Source organism: Hyperolius riggenbachi, chromosome 1 (genome assembly GCF_040937935.1).
Source record: "Hyperolius riggenbachi isolate aHypRig1 chromosome 1, aHypRig1.pri, whole genome shotgun sequence".
NCBI classification, from domain to species: domain Eukaryota; kingdom Metazoa; phylum Chordata; class Amphibia; order Anura; family Hyperoliidae; genus Hyperolius; species Hyperolius riggenbachi.
In genome coordinates, this window is record NC_090646.1 from 597,071,878 (window position 1) to 597,091,809 (window position 19,932).

Below are 19,932 nucleotides of genomic sequence, written 5' to 3' on the forward strand. Positions count from 1 at the left end.
TAAACCACATTCTGCATCCCAGCACAACTCTGCAACTTGATTTCTTAAAAGTCCCAAAATCCAAAGGTACCTAAGTCTTGCATCACTTTTAGTACCATCATGTTACAAACAGTAATGATAAAAAAAAGGACTTCTTCTAAGTTTTTCTAGGTCCACTTCCCCAGGGAGGGAGTAAAGTGTAGCCAATCAGGTCCTCTACCTCTTGGTTAATTAACTAGCTTTCCTGCTTATTGTTTGGCAAATGTAGGCCTTGACTGACCCAATGTCTTAATGCTCCTGGGTTAGTAAAAATTAGCATTGTACTCATCACTAGAACAACTTACACAGCCTGGCAGTAATCTCTCTGCCAGAGTTTCACTAGGTTGTAAATCCTACTGTCAGAAATTGTATGCTGACTATTGTGGCTGTACCAATAGTCACATGAACAGCTGAACCACCAATGGGGAAAGGAGGTGAAGATTTTACCCCAGAAAGCAGGAGCTGATTTGGTTAGTGTTTTTCCGGACATATTATACATCTATACATTTGTTGGCACTGTCTGCTGATACTGAAAGATGTGCATCTATAGAATGTTGTATTTATACCGTATGTACTTGTAAAAACCTTTTTATTACATTCCACAAACTTATCATTATATAAGTAAAGGTGCACTATTTGTACAACAAACGTAAAAAACATTTACAAAAACAGCTTTTAAAGGTGGCCCAGCATAGTAGTAAAATTATATATATAAGTATATATTTCTACTACCTTTATGGGGCATTCAATATATAATGCAGACCTTTATTTATTTTTGTAGAGGAAATGACAGGTTCACTTTAATTCCCAAGGAAATTATAACCTAAAAGTCAGGTCAACCAACAAAACAGCTACTTCTGCCTAGAGACAGGAACTCCCTGGAAGGGTTGTCTGACCAAAACGTATGCTTCAGATTAAGGTGAAAGCTGTAAGCATAAATAGTTTTTTAGTGTGGCACATCTCAGTTAAAATTTACTGGTGGGATCTCCACAACTAAGCCTCAGATGCACTCTTCGCTATCCCAACTCCCTTCCACCACCAAGGTCTTTACAAATCTCTTTGATACATTAGGACATAATTGTACATGAAACAGAGGTGGTAAATTAGAAGTGGCAGGGACTTTGGGCAGGGAAATCTAAATTTTTCAATCCCTGCCAACCTATAGCCAAAACACCATGGGCCCATATGCAATTCACTTTTTCACCTGTGTTTTCTCCTAGGTAATATTTTTAAACGTGTCAATAAAATGCCTTTTGAGCCACCAGAGAGCAAGAAAATACTCAAAATAATTTTGATAGTACTTTTTCAACTACTTTTTTGGTACTTTTTCCATTGCAAAGTGCTAAAAAGTTATTATAAATCGAAGATGAAAAATTATCTCCTAGGAGAAAACCCAGGAGAAAAAGTGAATTGCATGTGGCCCCATGTTTCTATCAAATCGCCTTCTAACCGATCCCTCCCCAACACCCTCTACTGATATATTGATGACAGCTTGGTTTGGTCAGTCAAGATTCCTTGTAAACAAAACCCAAAGAATGTATGTACAGGAATAAGGAATAATCCAATAAATAAAACATACTGGAACTGACAAGTAAAAGTGATCAAATAATAAAATTGTGGCAAAAAAAGCAAAACAAAAAAAGCACAAAAAAAAAAAAAAAAGCAACAGCAAACGGCTCAATTCTGAAGTACAGCAGTCACTGAACAGCACTTCACACGATGCCCAGCTTTTGGGACATGGTGGACCTTGCAGTGCAGTAAGCTCTGTTCTGCAGAACTGCTCCGAGTCCTGCTATGTCAGTTCAGCACACAGAGCAAAACAGTTGTGGTCATTTTAAGGAATGGACTTACGAGAAGAGAAAAATCATCAGCTGAACTTTACAAGCAAAAAAAAAAGGTATCTCACAATAAATAACACTGCTCTCCCTTTGACGAATATATTTTCTTCAAAACAAGGTGTACAGTCAAACAGACATTTTATGTATAAATTATAAAACATGACACTGTATAAATAAATGTCTACCCGACTCAACTATATGTATACTTTTTTTCTTCTTCAAAATAAATAAGCATACACCTATGTACAATATGGACATTAAAGGGTCAACACACCCAAAACTGATATTCCGGTTTCCAGTAGATGCAGGTGGCCTGCATCACCTCCTAGACTTCTTTTATCCTTTGGGGAAACCACTGGAGAGATTGCCATCCTTATGTTCTGTAATGCCAGTGCGTTGAAGCCTTCTTCCGGAGATGACACTGTTGACAAATAAAGTAAGACTTTTTAGGCTCCTCCTCCTGCCTCGGGAAGACTAGCAGCAAGGAACATGGTAAAGTAGAAGCAGGTGTATCCATGAGAAGGTCTCACCACGGGAGTCCTCAAGTGATATCAGAAGACCGTGTATATTTCAGCCCATCTGCATCCCTCTGTAACCGAAATATCAGTTTTGGGTGGACTGTTCCTTTAATCCTTGCCCAGTAAGGCTGTTCCAACAGTTTTACCAGTGGATAGAAGATAGAGGGACGCTGTTGTAGTCTGGATCCTCTTCTTCGTCCTCTTCCTCCGGTTCTTCATTAATGGCTATATAGGGGAATATAGGGGAGCTGTTGTTTAAATAAGGACAACAACAGCGCAGAAGCTCAGTGCATGATTTTTGTTTGTCTGTCTTTTTTGTTTTTGTGTTCTGAACAGCCAGAATACAGCGTTGCATTGTATGTGACTTGTAGTGACGATGCCTCACGGCACCTCTATAAAATAATACTTGTTCCTTTCTGTTTGTGTTTTTTTGTTTTTTTTTATAAATCTATAAAGTCTTAACAGCAGAAAGTTCTGAAGGACCTCGATGGATCGGGCCTTTTTTTTGCAGGTTCCTGTAAATTAGACAAAAAGCGCTCTGGTGTTCTAGGTGTACTGCTTGTGTCTTCAAAGAGTTAGTAGTAGGGTTGCCCGCTGCGTAAGATGACGCATTGGAGCCATTTTTCTACCAGAATTTGGAGTTAGGTCACTCAGAAGCGTTAATGAAGCAAATCAGCGAAGCACATAGAAGCAAAATTAGAAAAATAGAAGGAAAGATATTCTCAGGCAACCCCTTGTAAATAATTACACTTTGACTTTTTTTTGAATAATAATAATAATGTTCCTTCACAAGAAGCCATAATAGTCTTGAAAGTCAGCTTCACTGCTAAAAGTGGAGCAGGTTAAAAAGCTAGCAATGGTGCTGGTGTCCAATTCTCTCTAGTCTTCATTACGGAGGGGTTGCCTTTAGAAATCTTATGTTTTTTTGTGTTGCGATTAAGTCACTTACAGTTGCAAGATCCGCTGTGTTTGACTTCCAAAAGTAACCCTAAGGAGCAGGCCGCCTGCTTCATGGCGCACTCGCTTGGGTATGTGGTGTTATCACTGGCACAAACTGCTTCGTCAGACTTGCTGCTTGGACAGATATCGTCGCATGATGCACAGCGCCCTCTGCCTACTCGGCTGTCCCACAGGCACTTTTTTCCTGGACCACACTTGATGTCTTCACATGACTTGGCCTCTGCAGAGAGTAAGAATGCAAGTGTTAATAAGGCCTATAAGTACTGTGCACTTGTCACTCTAGATTCACAACTGCTGACAACAAGCTTAACACCCCAGCAACTAAAAAGACAGCACTGAGATTTGACAACTCCAATCTTTCATTTTTCATCAGGGATTGTATCCACCTGGTGGATTCAGACCATAAAAGTAAAACTACCAGCCTTATATAAAACAGTCATGGTATTTTGAGTCGTCCCCCCCCCCCCCCCCCCACCTTCAGGGAGATTGCTTGCACTCCTTGAAGTCATCTACCAAACTCTGCAACAATGCCAAGGCTGGAGCACATTCATGGGGAGGGGTCTCCAAATCCTTCAAACCTCTCTGTCTAACGAAGTTCCACAACCAGTGTGCAATGTAACATGATGATGGTAATTCCCGGTAATTTTATCTTTTTAGGTCTTAGTTCAAGTCTAGTTTGTCTCTTCTTCCATGAACAAGAAATGGCTGGTAAAAGGGCTCCTTATTGGGTACGTACGTTGTCTTACACCAGCTAACCAACAAGCTTACATAGACATAAACAAGCTGTGCAACTGATATAGTTGGAGCTGGGTGTGCATGCTATGGATAAAGTCACACAGTATATTTTCATGCACTTCCCACATTTTATGTAGAGTGCTGATGATCACAGCATCATCTTAATGTATACTTTACTCATACAGTACACAGGGTGCAGTTGCCATAGTTGCAAAGAAGTGCAATTTAAAGTGGATCTGAAACTCTTGCACAGGACACAATGAAACATTTTCATTCCACATATAAATGCTGTAGAACTTTACTGCTCTGGGATATGTGTATTTGTTTAGCTACATCAGAGTGTAATTAGACATATCAGTAGCTGGGACTCACAGCGCCTCCGCTCTGCCTTTAAAGGAACAGACAGAGGCTTTAACCTTTTTTATGTTCTCTGAAAGTAAACCCAGTTAAAACATTTTTAAAAGTTGTTTTTTTTTTAGGATTTCTGTAAATTGTAATTAAGATTTTTTTTTGTAACTAAAAGTTGAGGAGAGCATTAAAACTTGTGGCATTACTTTCCACTGTCACCAATGTGCAGCTATGGAGGACAGAAGAACTATAGTATACTGCGTTAATCAGCACAGTTCAGTTTTACTGTACAGAGGGAATTTCCGTTACAGGGTTCCCGGTAGGCTGCTAGTGAGGTGTATTTTTCTTCATGAGATCTGATGTAACTCAATCTATATTATTTGCAACTTGAGTAACTATTTTGATTTGCCGTAATTTAATCTCAGATGGAAAAAAAGACAACATTTTAACTAATCTCCTCAATCATAAAACAGGATACAAAGTTTGAAATATTAAAGATCTCTGATACAGCTGACTGTAGAATGACTTCACTTTGTAAGACACGCAGTTTAATTACCCCAAAATTGTATTGTTCTCCCCCCAAATAATACATGTATTAAAGTTACTTTGTAACCAGTACTGCATCTGAACACTAGGGAATGAAAACTCGAAGGGTCAATCCATTTTTGCAAGAAGATTACTCAGCAAGCAAGTAGATGGTGGAGAGTTAAACCATTTAAATGTTCTCATATCTCCTGGAGGCCCCAGGGGTAAGATCCCTAGCCATCAGTTCCTCAGTCTGCACACCAGCCGCGGCCTTCATGAGGGGCCCACTTTCCCTGCTGACTGTATTTCAGGAAAAGGAGAATGCAACGGTACGCTGTGGACTGGAACAGTCCAGACTGCAAGGTGTGAGAGAACAGAGCTAGGAACTACGGTGGGAAGATCGTAGCACTGGGGTCTCCAAGGGACATTCGAATCTTGCAGGTGACTTGGCCATCAGAAGATGAAATATAAATCCACTGTTGGCGTTTTAAAAATGTAGCTAAAAACTGGTAAAGAAAATACTGTGCGGATAATTTAATAATATAGGGCAAAAACAGAAGCAATAGTATTTAATAAATAACAGCAATCCATTCTGTTTCAATAAAGCAGTCCCGAAGTGTAAAAAAAAACAAAAAGTTACAGTAATATATATACCTCAGTAGTGGGACGCCACTGGATAGTTCAGAGGCTTCCCACATCCCTCTCCAGGCCACCGTTCCACGTTTTGGGTCGCTGTTTATCTTCCAGCCAGAAACGTGGCCTTGAATAAGTGCATCTGCATTTGGCATGCGTGAGCAAGGTCCACTCCTGTCCATTTAGAAGGAAGCAATGTGCATGGCTTTTAGTCATCTATGCACAAGCGTTTACCTCTACTGCGCATACGTGGACCGTTTTCTCTCATGCCCAGTGCAGATACGCACATTCATGGTGCTCCTGGACAGAAAAAAACTATGTGATGTTCATTTGTCAACCAGGTATACAGGGACCCAGTGCTGGATCTGTGGGTGGTGAAGGATCTGGGGAGTGTCTTGACCATCTGGAGGTTTGCCACTATTGAGGTAAGTCTCTAACTTTTATATTGTTTTTCTCACTTCATGATTGCTTTAAGTTAGATATATGCATTTTCTTCATCCAAAACTATGGTGTCTGACCATCTCCTGGGAAAATCTAGAATCTGCTCAGGTGTCTCCCACTGTTGTTGATGAGGTCAACTAACGAAGAGGTCACCTAACATTTGTTCTTGTGGGAACTTCTATGGAGGAGGTGGGGCACCTGTCACTCACCTCTTCTCCTCCTCCATATAAAAGGATGAGTGGCACAGCATCAAGCAGCAAATCTGTACTGTGACTCTTCTTAAACTGTCACCCAACTGTCAGGCAGCAGAAATGTAAGCTGTGTAAGAATGTTTCACACTGCAAACAGCAGGCTGCTTGAAACTGAGTTCTGATCTGCAACTACTCCCTGCACTGTATCATAGGACCATGCATGTTCCTTGAAGCGTACTACCACTTATGCAACCAAGTCCTAGCAAGCAATGGGATATTTCATACCAGTAAGAATATCTTGTCCTTGCATTTTATTATTGGACTTTGGACTAGCACAATGAAGCCAAGCTGAAACATACAACAACGAGCAGGGCTAATACTCACTGACACATTTTCCTTCATAGGCTAGCCCAATGGATCTACCCAGAATGCAGGTGGCTTTCCTCAAGTGACATGCACTGGCATAGGTGATACCATCATTCCCACAGAGGTAATGGTCCGGCGATGACGGCTCCGGGCAGTTGAGGTGGCACATCACACAGTACGCATTATTGGTCTGGTCCACCACACAGGTGGACCTTCCAGGACACAACACATCTCTGCAGGTCTCTGAAATAAACAGAGGGAGACAGCGGTCATTGGACTCTCCACAGAACACAACATCAGCACAGATAGGCCTCAACCTATCAGACATTGCAGAAGATCTCTGTATTAATATGCACAGATATCCCTCCAACCATAATTCTTGACGCCCATACAAGTGTACTATCAGCCAATGGAAGATGACACGTACTTTTACATCTGCCTTGATACTGCACATCCAGCTCGGGTATTCCTTTACATTTGGCCTTGAGGAGTGCACACTCATCCCTGTAGGTCTTGCCATCCAGCCCACACACAGGGCCCCTCCAGGTGATGTTGGAGCAGTCCGGGGCACACACACAGCGTGGCTTGTTCTTCTTGTTCATCTTGCATTTCTTCCCAGGACCACAATCCACGTTCTCACACGTTTCTAAAGGATGGAAGGATAAAAATGAGACAAGAGAACAATTCTGCAGTGACACTGTATATTCTATACTCTATCATAACACCCTTGTATATTCCCAACTACCTCCAGTGATTCATTTAATGAAGCAGTAGAGAGGCAACCTGCTCTAAAGGTGCACATAAACAGTACAATTTTTTCATCAGATGCAATCTTTTGATTCAATTTTTATGATCGAAAGCAATCGGAAGGTCATTTTCGATTGTTCCCATAAACGGGTCGATTAGGGTATTTTCTCTCTTTTCTGATTTAACCGTAAAATCCAACATTTAGATCATTTACATTTTCTGTTCCAATTGACAAGAGAATAATTTTACACTGATTTTCGCCACACATTGCACAGTTTTCAGAACAATTTAATCGTAAAAATCACGTCGAACGATCGCATCTGGTGGAAAAAATGGTACTGTTAATGGCATCTTGCATCACCGATGACGCCTGCTTTATCTATTTTAATTTTTAAAAGACGTTGGCTTTATTACTGATGGACAACTTTCTAAAGACAAACGTATGGATCTGTTTTTATTCATCAAGAAAAATATGTGTGTGTGTCTTTAAGATAGAAGTTAAGAAAGCAATATGAAAGTAGTTTATCTGGAATTAAATAAATCACAACATGTTTTTCAAAGACGCACACACAGGTTTTGGTTTTTGCCTTCCAGAAATCTGCAACAAAATTAAGTGCAGATGTCTCTCATTTTAATAAATCCCTCTGTGCAAACTCTAGGTGGCCACATACTGCAGCTTTCCAGGTAATATGTATGTGAGAAAGTGTGTGTGAGTGCGTGTGTGTATATTTGAGAGAGTGTGTGTGTGTGTGTGTATATTTGAGAGAGTGTGTGTGCGCGCGTGGGTGTGCGCGTGTGTGTGTATATGTGAGAGAGTGGGTGTGCGCATGTGTGTGTGTATGTATGTGAGAAAGTGTGTGTGAGCGCGCGCGTGTGTATATTTGAGAGACTGTGTGCGCGCGTGTGAGTGTATGTGTGCACAGGAGTGTGCGCGTGATCATAGTGTGTGTGTGTGTATGAGAGTGGGTGTGTGTGTGTGTGTGTGTGTGTGTGTATGAGAGTGTGACTGTGACTGTATGCTTTGTGAGATAGAGAGGGTGTGTGTGAATGGATGTGAAAGTGTGTGTTTGTTCACGTAGTCACCAACAACAAGACTGATATGCATACACAGTGTGAATACATGTTGCATGCTCACAGGTGTTGTACAGCGTACGTGAAAAACAGGCACCAGGGAAACACGGGCGTAGGGAAGTTGCCGATAGTAGAATATTGGTACAACTAATATTCTACTATTTACAGCGTTTTTCGATAGGAAAATATTGGTAAATGCTACCGATATTTTACTACAGCTAAACCTAACCCTTCTCTCACACAGTACCCTCCCCCCACAATGCCTAATCCTTACCCGCCGCCCTCTGCACAAACATCCTTCCTGATGCCTAACCTTAACCCCGCCCCCCCGCACAAATCCCCTTCCTGGTGCCTAACCTTAACCATCCCACCTTGTGCGAACCCCCTTCCTGGTGCCTAAGCTTAACCACTACCCCTGCACAAACCCCCTTCCTGATGCCTAACCTTAACCACCCCACCTTTTGCCAACACCCTTCCTGATGCCTAACCTTAACCGCTCCACCCTGCACAGACCCCCTTCCTGATGCCTAAACTTAACCACTCCACCCTGCACAGACCCCCTTCCTGTTGCCTAACCTTAACTGCTCTCCCCCCCCCTCCGCACAGACCCACTGTGCTTAACCTTAACCGCCCCCCCCCCCTGCACAAACCCACTTCCTGGTGCCTAACCTTACCCCCCCCCCTGCACAAACCTCCTTCCTGATGCCTAACCTTACCCGCCCCCCCCCCCCCCCTTCCTGATACCTAACCTTAACTGCCCCCCCATGCAAACCCCCTTCCTGGTGCCTAACCTTAACCACAACCACCCTGCACAGACCCACTTCCTGGTGCCTAATGTTTAACTGCCCCCCCCCCCTGCACAAACCTCCTTCCTGGTGCCTAACCTTAACCGTTCCCCCTGCACAAACCCCTTCCTGATGCTTTAACTGCCCCCCCCCCCTAAACCTCCTTCCTGGTGCTTAACCTTAACCATGTCCCCTTGCGCAAACCCCCTTCCTGATGCTTAACTTTAAAAGCCCTCCACCCCCTTGCACAAACCCCCTTCCTGACGCCTAACCTTAACCACCCCCCCTTCACAGAACCCTTCTTGATGCCTAACCTTACCCGCCCCCCCCCTGCACAAACCCCTTACCTGGTGCCCAACCTTAACTGCTCCCCTGCACAAACCCCCTTCCTGGTGCCCAACCTTAACTGCTCCCCTGCACAAACCTAATTCCTGACGCCTAACCTTAACCGACCTGATAAAAAAAGCCGAGCAAAAATGATAAAGAGCGAGAGAATGCCACCAGGTGCTTGAACTCAACTCAAAACCACCACAAAAATGATACTAAAAACAGCAAAAATACATAAATAAATATTGGGTTGCCGATAATTTCTATGAAAGTGAATAGCAGTGTCCGATTTGTCCAGTAGCCGCATGCACCTGATTTGACTGATGCCCTTGTACATGAATATAATGTCTGTGGAAGTGCTGGGGAATATTACAGCGATTTGGGGCTTGTCTTTGAAACTCTGACAATCCCCGGCGCTGTGCTAGTATGAGGCGATGGTGTTGAGCCCACTAGAGCAGTCGCGATTTTGGAGATCACAAATGCAGGGCATGCAGCATTTTGTAAACGTCTGGGCTACAATACATAGTATATGAGTTCATCACCAGGAAACGCAGCACAAATCACCAACAAAATGCTTACACTAAGCGTTAGCGATTGCGATAGCGCTTTGCGATTCCTAGGGTGCTCCTGGCCTGACCATGTAATACAGAATAGCTTGTAGAACTATCCTCCCCCAACCTACAACCCAATAATCTACATAGACACTACCGTTATTTAACCCTTAATGGGACAGGGGGCGGGGTAAAAAATAAAGAATACCTAGGCACATGCAGTGTTCAGCTCTTTACACTTGTTTTAGAAATAAAGGGTACAAATCTACCATTAATAAGAACAACAATCAATACGCCATAACTACTACTAATGCTATAAATATATTAGCAGTATTAGTAGTAAATTTAACTACTATACTAATAATAATGTAGCCAATTGCACTGCAAATAATAATAATATAGCCAATAATTATTGGATGCCTTTAACTGATATTCTAATAATAACAGTAGTTGTCCAGTGAATAGCTTTAGGTTCACATAGTAATAATCCAGACAATAATCTTTGATGAATAGATAATAATATCCATCATCCCAGCACTGGCGGATGCTTGCCTCACCTTTGCAGGGGATGCAGTGTGGCGCTCCCCCATTGAAGATCACCCACTTGAAGATGGTGCTGTTGGGTACATCCTCCTCAGTCCAGGAGGTGCCCAGCCTGCCAGTCTTGCAGCACTCCTCCTTGGTCAGGTCTGTCCGGTAGAGAGACTGGCAGCGGCCGTTCTTGGATTGCTGTAGCCAGCAGTTCCCAGCTGCAAGACACAGCGCCACAGCCATATCAGTGTCACTGAGCAGCAAATGACCCCAACACGTGTGCTCTGCACTGACTTCCACTAGTCTGTTTACTTTCTATCAGTCTTGTTTCATAACCTGCTGGAGTAACCTCACTCTGTTGCCTTAAGCCTGGTACACACTTTCAATTATGATTGGCCAATCACTGAACAATTCTACCACCTCCATGTAGTTTGAGGGGGTTTACCTTCACAATCTGCTCATAGTATTCAATATCTGTAGACCCTCATACTAAATGGAGGTGATAAAATCGGTTAGGCTTTAAGCCTGGTACACACATCCAATTTTTATTGGCCAATTTTACAACTTCCGAGTAGCACAATAGATTACCCACACAACCTGTTCATAGTATTCACATACAGTTGGCTATCATACTACATTGAGGTGGTTGAATTGGCCAATCAAAATTGTATGTGTGTACTAGGCTTTAGCAATGCAGAGCATTAACCCCTGCAGACCTAAACACTTCCCTACGTCAGTTGTGGAGGCCTTTCACTAGACTTGCACTCTGTCGCAACGTGAGTGGGCACAGGAGCGACTAAACTGCATTGCCACATTCTTTCAAAATCTCCTAATTCTGCAATAATATCTGGATCCCACTTCTAGCAAGTAAAGAACTTCAAAAAATAAATAATAAATAAAGGGGGGAGAAAGGCAAAAAAAACCCCACAAAAAACCCTCATAGAGAAATAGAGTCCTAATTACCCCATTTACTATGCATGACTGTCTAGCACTGACATCGGAGAGTCAGATAATGCCCTCAGTAATTGAGGCTTCCTTTGCTCCATTGATAACATCTCCTGCCTGTGTCTAGCCTTGCTTTCAACTTGAGTCGCCTACCATCAGAAGGAAATATATATATAAAAAACTTCCAGCAAACTACAGATCACAGCTGACTTGGTTAAAAGTCCACTTGGAAAAAGAAAGTAAAAACAAAAACAAAAACAAAAAAACACTTTCAAAGCACTTTGCAGCACCGAATCCGATCCACAGCTTTACAGGAGAGCTGAAAAGTTTTTCTTCTTCCAAAATATTGTCCAAAAAAATCCCCTCTCCTTTCCTCACTTCCATCCCACCCCTCCAAAAAATAATAATAAAAAAAAATATCATAAAAAATAAAATGCAAATATTGTCTTGATGTTTCTTACCCTGGACTGTGTGATCTTCCATGTAATGACAGAGAGACAGAGCAAGGAGTACAAGCAAGCCGGGGCGAATTCTTTGATTTAACATCCTCAGTCCCAGACACAGCAGAGAAGCGATCTCAACTTGGAGAGATGTGATAGTGAAGCAGAGACACTCTGTGATCGCTCTATTGAATGAACGTCAGCCTATGCAGTCTCTCTTTAAATCTATAAGGGGGTCTTAGCTGTCTGCGGTGGGCGGTCTCCCAATGTGTGTGTGTGTGTGAGAGAGAGAGGGAGAGAGTGTGTGTATGTGTGTGTATGTATGTGTATGTGTGTGTGTGTGTGTGTGTGTGTGTGTATGAGAGTGAGTGTTTTGGGGGTGGAGAATTTTTTTTATATAAAATTCACAGTGAATCAGGTAACATTTGTCAACCTTCTTCAGGCTCCTCTTACTAGTAACTGGGGTGGTGGTGATAGGGGGTATAGGTAGGTCTTGGGAACACTTCAGTCTAATGTCAGAGAACTTTGCAGAAGAGCAGAGAAGGGAAGAGATCAGTGACCACCTTGTGCACTTGCGGACTGACTCACTCATCCAGAATTCTACAGTTAAACTTTTTTGTTTGTTCATGGACAACAACGTTGCAAGCTCATCCCAGCCCTTGGATGGTGGTGGGGCTGTCCTGCTGCAAACCTGGAGGACCCTGGATCACAGTTCCTGGCCAGAGAGAGAGAGAGAGAAGATGACCTGGAGACCCTCAACACGTACCCCAGGGGCTGGGACTTGTCGCTGTCAATTCATTCTAAGCAATCTAGTTATGCAACATGACAAGTCAGATAGGAATAGTATTTTAAAGAAGTCTGGAATTTGATGTTTGTAAATATTTATATATATATATTGTGTGCTATATAGGTTTCTCATGTCAGTGATTATACTTGCTGAGCACTAGCTGTCATATTAGAGGGGGTTCTTCTTTCCCCGATACTGACCTGTGACATCCAATGGGCTGTACAATAAACTGTAAAGACCTTCAACACCTCCTGCTACGCCTTCCAGCTACAATGGGACAAATCAAGACTCTGTCTCCCCCCCAAATCCCCCCCCCCTACTTTCTCTCTGCTGCTGCTACCCCAAGTGACAGTCTGAGCGAGAGGCAATCAGCGTCTGGAGTATCAGACTGGAATGGACAACGTAGGCGGTCTCTTTTCCAAGTCCCAGCGATTGCCCCACAGATAATGAACTTCTATAGGGCCAGTTTATTAAGCACACAGTCTGGCATTCTTTCCCCCCCCTTCATGTTGGCGGAGGCTCATTTATAACATTTTTTGGCACAGCTCAATGAAACTGAGTAGGCGATATTTCCTTTTGTACAAAACGATTGCTTAACGGAAAAAAAAAGAAAATGGGGATGGTTGAGTCAAACGCTGCCTTTTGCTCTGTGTGTCCCTAAATGTCTATTCTTCTGCTGTAATGATGCCTCATACACACAATGAGATTTTCTGGCCGATTTCTTGCCAACATTGATTATTTCCAGCATGTCCTATCTGATTTCCGATCGCTTTTCCATAGAAGTGTGCAGAAAATCGATCGGAAATCAGATTGCACATGCTGGAAATAATCGATTTGGCAAGAAATCTGCCAGAAAAATCTCATTGTGTGTATCATGCTGGGTACACACGATGCAATTTCCCGCCCAAAAGGAATGGGACTATTATTTCCGACACGTCCAATCGGCTCCCGATCAATAATGCGATTTTGCGCATTTTTGGCGCATTTATAATTGGAAAATTCGATCGCATTATCGATCAGGTGCACTTTGGACATGTAAACACGATGCAATTTCCCATTCGATCAGGTGAGAAATTGCATTGTGTGTACTCAGCATAAAGCTGGGAATACACCGTGTTTTTGAGCCAGATAGATGGATCGATAGATAATTTCCGACAAGTCCGATCGTTTCGCCGCTCAATTTGTGATAGCAGTGAATGGAAAAAGATAAGAAAAAACAAACGGAAGATAAGAGAATTGACTGCAGAATCGAGCGGTGATATGATCGAACGGGAGAATCGAGCGGCAAAAAGGAACCGTGTGGCCAGCCTTAGGCATTAAGGACAAGCGCAGACAGAGAAGTATGCAGACGGTATTCTTGGACGTTCGCTCGCAGGTCACTGGGATTTGTCGCTCTACACATCTCCCCCCTTCCTCGCCCCCTTTTCACTGGCAATAACTCAGCGATAACAGATTTTTTTCCAGCAACTGCAGGAGATAGTACTAATCTTTTCATAAAAGATCCCATTCCAATGGGATGTGTCTGAGCGCACTATAATAGAGGCAGAGATACAGGCGTGCTAATATTAGAAGACAGTTGTTTGGGTGCCTGAGCCCAGCGCTCTGCCCCCTTCTCCACTCTCATTAGGCTGCTCTGGGAGGCCAGGACAAAACACGCTGCCACACCACCTGCAGGCACACATTAAAGCAGACTGGTAAATGAGTGACCCCGCTGCACCCCCCTGTTATCGCCCTTTCTACTTCTGGGGCACTTTGCTCACTTCAGAAATCCCCCTCCTCCTTCTCCCTTCACGTTTTGCTGGAGAAATAGGAGGTTGTGCAGCGCCCTCTAGAGGTCATTTATATATTTTTTTCTAACTCATTACAAGTCAAATAGAAGTTTGCTGCCATATTTATTTCCTTTTAATCAATACCAGTTGCCTGGCAGCCCTGCTGATCCTCTGCCTCTAATACTATTAGCCATAGCCCCTGAACAAGCATGCAGAAGATCAGGTGTTTCAGACTTTAAAGTCAGATCTGACAAGACTAGCTGCATGCTTGTTTCTGGTGTTATTCAGATACTACTGCAGAGAAATAGACCAGCAGGGCTGCCAGGCAACTGGTATTGATTAAAAGGAAATCAATATGGCAGCCTCCGTATACCTCCTACTTCAGTGCCTTCTTAAAGGGAACCTAAAGCGTTCTAAAAAAAAAAAAAAAAACAAGCTTAACTTACTGGGGCTTCTACTGCCCCCCTGCAGCCTCCTGTTCTTGCTCCGTGCCAAACCAATCCTCCATTCCCCCGCCACCAGCTTAGTTTCCTTTTCCACCGACTGCTCAGTCGATGGCCACTGCGCCTGCATGGCCCTGGCTGCATGTGTCCCTGTTCGCGCTCTCATCAGCGAGAGCGTCCTGCGCAGGCGCTGTAAGAGAAAATATCTACTGCGCCTGCGCAAGACACTCTCGCTGACGATGACGCCCACGGCCAGGGTCACATAGGAGCAGCGGAAAATGAATCTGCGCCGCAGTGGGGAACGGAGGATCGGTTTGGCACAGCTCGGGAACAGGGTGGATGCCGGGGGGTGGCAGAAGCCCCAAGTAAGTTAAACTTGTTTTTCTTTTTTTTTTTTAAACGCTTTAGGTTCCCTTTATAGGGAACTTGAAGTGAGAGGGCTATAGAGGCTGCCATATTTATTTCCTTTTTTTAATCAATGGATATTGCCTGGCTGTCCTGCTAATCCTCTACCTTTAATTCTTTTAGCCATAGACCCTGACCAAGCATGCAGCAGATAGGGTAGTCTGACTGAAGTCTGACTGGATTAGCTGCATGCTTGTTTCAGGTGTGTGATGCAGACAATTCCAGGCAAAGAAATCTGCAGGATGGCCAGCCAACTGGTATTGCTTAACCACCTTAGCGGTATGGACGAGCTCAGCTCGTCCATTACCGCCAGAGGGTGCCGCTCAGGCCCTGCTGGGCCGATTTGCATGGAATAAAGTGCAGCACACGCAGCCGGCACTTTGCCAGCCGCGTGTGCTGCCTGATCGCCGCCGCTCTGCGGCGATCCGCCGCGAGCAGCGGCGAAAGAGGGTCCTCCCAGCCGCCTGAGCCCTGCGCAGCCGGAACAAATAGTTCCGGCCAGCGCTAAGGGCTGGATCGGAGGCGGCTGACGTCAGAACGTCGGCTGACGTCACTCCGCTCGTCGCCATGGCGACGAAGTAAGCAAAACACGGAAGGCCGCTCATTGCGGCCTTCCGTGTTACTTTTGGCCGCCGGAGGCGATCAGAAGAACGCCTCCGGAGCGCCCTCTGGTGGGCTTTCATGCAGCCAACTTTCAGTTGGCTGCATGAAATAGTTTTTTTTTTATTTAAAAAAAACCCTCCCGCAGCCACCCTGGCGATCTTAATAGAACGCCAGGGTGGTTAAAGGGGTTCTGCGGGGGAGGGGTTTGAAAATAAAAATGGACACTTACCTTGGGCTTCTACCGCCCCCCTGCAGCTGTCATGTACCGCGCCGTCCTCCTACAATCCTCGGTTCTCCGCCCTGGTTCCAGTCTGATATTCGTCTAACAAGACGAATAGTGCTCGCTCCCGCTCGCGTCATCGGGAGCTTACTGCGCAGGTGCAGTACGAAGTTTTCTTGTGCTGCGCCTGCGCAGTAAGCTCCCGATGACACGCGCAGAAGTGAGCACGCACATGGCAGCCGCAGTCTTATTACAATCGTAATTAGTCCGGGACCGGCGGTCGGGAACCTAGGTTCCTTGGAGGATGGCACGGGACTTCACCGCTGCAGGGGGCTAGTAGAAGCCCCAGGTAAGTGTCCGTTTTTATTTTCAACCCCCTCCCCACAGAGCCCCTTTAAAAGGCAATAAGTATGGAGTCTCGCTTTAGGTTTTCTTTAAAGAACTACTAAAGTCAGAGGGATATGGAGGCTACCATATTTATTTCCTTTTAAGCAATACCAGTTTCCTGGCTGTCCTGCTGATTCTCTGCCTCTAATACTTTTAACCACAGACTCTGAACAAGCATGCAGCAGATCAGGTGTTTCTGACATTATTGTCAGATCTGACAGGATTAGCTGCATGCTTGTTTCTGGTGTTATTCAGACACTACTGCAGCCAAATAGGTCAGCAAGGCTACCAGGCAACTGGTACCGCTTAACCACTCTGCGACTGCCTAATGCAGGATGGTGACCGCAGAGTGGCTCTCTCGTTTCTCAGCCACGCCAGGTGGTGTGACCTTGCGAGAGGCGAGATTTTCAGGGAACGCGCGTGAGCACCCGTCCCCTGCACTGCACACAGCGGAGCACAGAGATCAGCCTGCCAGCCACGATCGGAGCTGGCAGGCTGTATTAAAAAAAAACAACAACAAATGAAAAAAGTGTACAGTGCTGCGATCTAGCGCAGCGCTGTACAGGGGACATCGCTGTCACTTTTCAGGTTTTGTTTTTTTAATAAAAAATGTATCTTTTCTAATCAATAATAAAAAAAAAATCCCACCAAAATAATGCTCTATTAGTGGGAAGAAAAGGATGTAAAATTCATTTGGATGCTTGCTAAGTTGTATGACCGAGCAATAAACCATTAAAGTTGTAAAGTGCTGAATTGTAAAAAATGACCTGGTCAAAATCGACCAATACTTTCCATCCTGCCAATCAAGTAAATTGGTAGATTCAACCAGATACCAGCTTCAAAATGGACCAATCCATTTAAACTTGGGTTTAAATTGATTGGTCCATTTTCAAACTGCATATATTTACATAAAAATTTGCATAAACTAGTAAGTATTTGCATCTCTTTGATCATCCCTAATCGATTGCCTGGAGCTAGCCTCAGCCCTGCACTATCATCAAGGCCGGATTTATTTGTTTTCTGTCCCTCGTCCATGAGCAGCAGTGTCCCTCACTCCAAGTGCAACTCCCATTCAATGTGTACCATCCATGTACAGCAGCTTCTTTCTCACATTTAGCTCTCTTAAAGGGAATGCCCAAGCAATAATAAAAAAAAAAGGATCTACTTACCCGGGTCTTCCTCCAGCCCCTAGCAGCCGATATGTCCCTCGCCGCGGCTCCAATTCCAGCCGGTGGCCTGGGGTCCCCTCCGTTGCAGACCTGTGCAAGCGAGCGGCCACGCTGCACGTGATTGCGCTCACGTGGTCTGGGGAATTCTGCGCAGTACTGCTGCACTTGTGCAGAACGCTCCAAGCCACGTGAGCGCGATCACAAGCGGCACAGCCATGCACTCACATATGCAATGGAGGGGACCCTGCTAGGGGCTGGAGGAAGCCCCGGGTAAGTAGATCTTTTTTTTTTTATTGCTCCTCGGATCTGTCCTAGTGCCCCTATTTCTTTGTGTTTCTCTCATTTGCAGCCTCCTGCTCCACATGCAGCAACCTCTCTTTCATGTCTAGCCACCTCCAAGGGCTGCAGCCACCCAAGGCATGGGCCTTTGTGGCCTTTTTAGGAAATCTGTCCTACACTGTCTCCCGTAGGATCGAGTCCCAACGTCTGTCAGGTTACAGTCATTGGCCTCAATTCACTAAGCTTATCTCCTATCTTTAATAACGTTTCTCTAGTTATCACCATGGTGATAAGGCATGTAGTATTCAGGAAACATTTTACCTCAGGCAAACCTGAAGTTAACTCTTTTGTCTTTAAGCTAACTCTTTAACCCTTAAAATAACTCCAGAATTCTAAAGTTAAAGTCAGGGGGCCATATGCAATTCATTTTTTCTCCTAGGAGATACATTTTCATCTTCTATAACTTTCCAGCATTTTCAACAAAAAAAACTGCCAAAAGTAAATAGAAAAAGTACTAACAAAATTATTTTGAGTATTTTCTTCCTTTCTGGCTTAAAGGGCATTTTATTGACACATTTAAAAATATCACCTAGGAGAAAACTCAGGAGAAAAAGTGAATTGCATATGGCCCAGGATGTTAATCAACTGCGGTGATATTTTCAAACTTGTCAATAAAATGCTTTTTAAATCACAAGCAAGCAAAAAAATACTCAAAATAATTTTTACAGTCATTTTCACCTACAATTTGGTACTTTTTCCATTGGAAAGTGCTGAAAAGTTAATTGAAACTGAAAATAAAAAAATATCTCCTAGGAGAAAACTCAGAAAAAAAAGTGAATTGCATATGGTCCTGCGTGTGAAAATAACTACAGAGGAGGTAACTTAACTACAGAGGAGGTAACTTAAGGAATGAAGAGATAAGATAACTCTCTCACAGGCTTATATGCAATTCACTTTTTCACCTGAGTTTTCTCCTAGGTGATAATTTTAAACTTGTCAATAAAATGCCTTTTAAGCCACCAGAAAGCAAGAACATACTAAAAATACATTTAATAGTACTTTTTTACCTACTTTTTGGTACTTTTTAAATTGAAAAGTGCTGGAAAGTTATTTTAAATCGAAGATGAAAAATTATCTCCTAGGAGAAAACCCAGGTGAAAAAGTGAATTGCATATGGGCCAAAGTGCGGTGGCAAGTTTTCTCTTGCCTTATTATCTCCAGCATGATCTTAGTGAATTGAGGCCAATGTATTTGTATGCGAGGCTTTAGATTGTGAGCTTCTCCGAATCCGAGGGACAGATAGTGACATGACTATATACTCTATAAAGTGCTGAGAAAGATGTCAGTGTTGTGTAAATACACAATAATAGTAATTTGCAATACATAATTATGAGCATGTCACTGTCCATCACATCACATTGACCATCTCTAATCATAATGATCCTATAGTGGCAATCTGCAGCTTTATTCCAAAAACCACCACTGCTCCCCACTTTGCTCCGCTGAAGCCGATGGTGTCCACCAAAACAAACATGGCAAATTCTGTTTGATAATCTGGCACACTGGGCAGTGGTTGTATGGTTGGGATGCCAAAACTGGCAAAATTACAGTTCAGCACAAACTAGTGGTTTGGGCAATTTTTTTCCATTTTTATAATACACAACAATGTTAACGGTGGTGTCCCACAAGCATCAGTATTGGATCCATTTCTCTTCAATTTAGACTTAGAAGATAAAATTGAGAGTATTGTTTCCATTTTTGCAGATGATGCAAAATATGTATGTGCTCAAACATACGTATGCACGTACTAAAATGAATAGTGATATAATAGAAAAAGATCTTGAGGGCATGGCTATATTGGCAGGTAACTGGCAGAAGAAGTTTAATATTGATAAATGTG

The 19,932-nt window shown here is 43.5% G+C and overlaps 1 protein-coding gene across 1 annotated transcript; it reads right to left on the reverse strand.

Moving 5' to 3' along the window:
* Positions 1-762: 762 nt before the first annotated feature.
* Positions 763-12,147, reverse strand: FST (follistatin). The gene is made up of 6 exons (XM_068271770.1): positions 11,992-12,147; positions 10,612-10,803; positions 7,001-7,219; positions 6,592-6,816; positions 3,324-3,554; positions 763-2,599 (listed from the first exon to the last, which is right to left on the reverse strand). Exons 1-6 carry the CDS (start codon positions 12,074-12,076, stop codon positions 2,517-2,519), a joined length of 1,035 nt encoding a protein of 344 aa, XP_068127871.1. The 5' UTR covers positions 12,077-12,147; the 3' UTR covers positions 763-2,516.
* Positions 12,148-19,932: the final 7,785 nt, after the last annotated feature.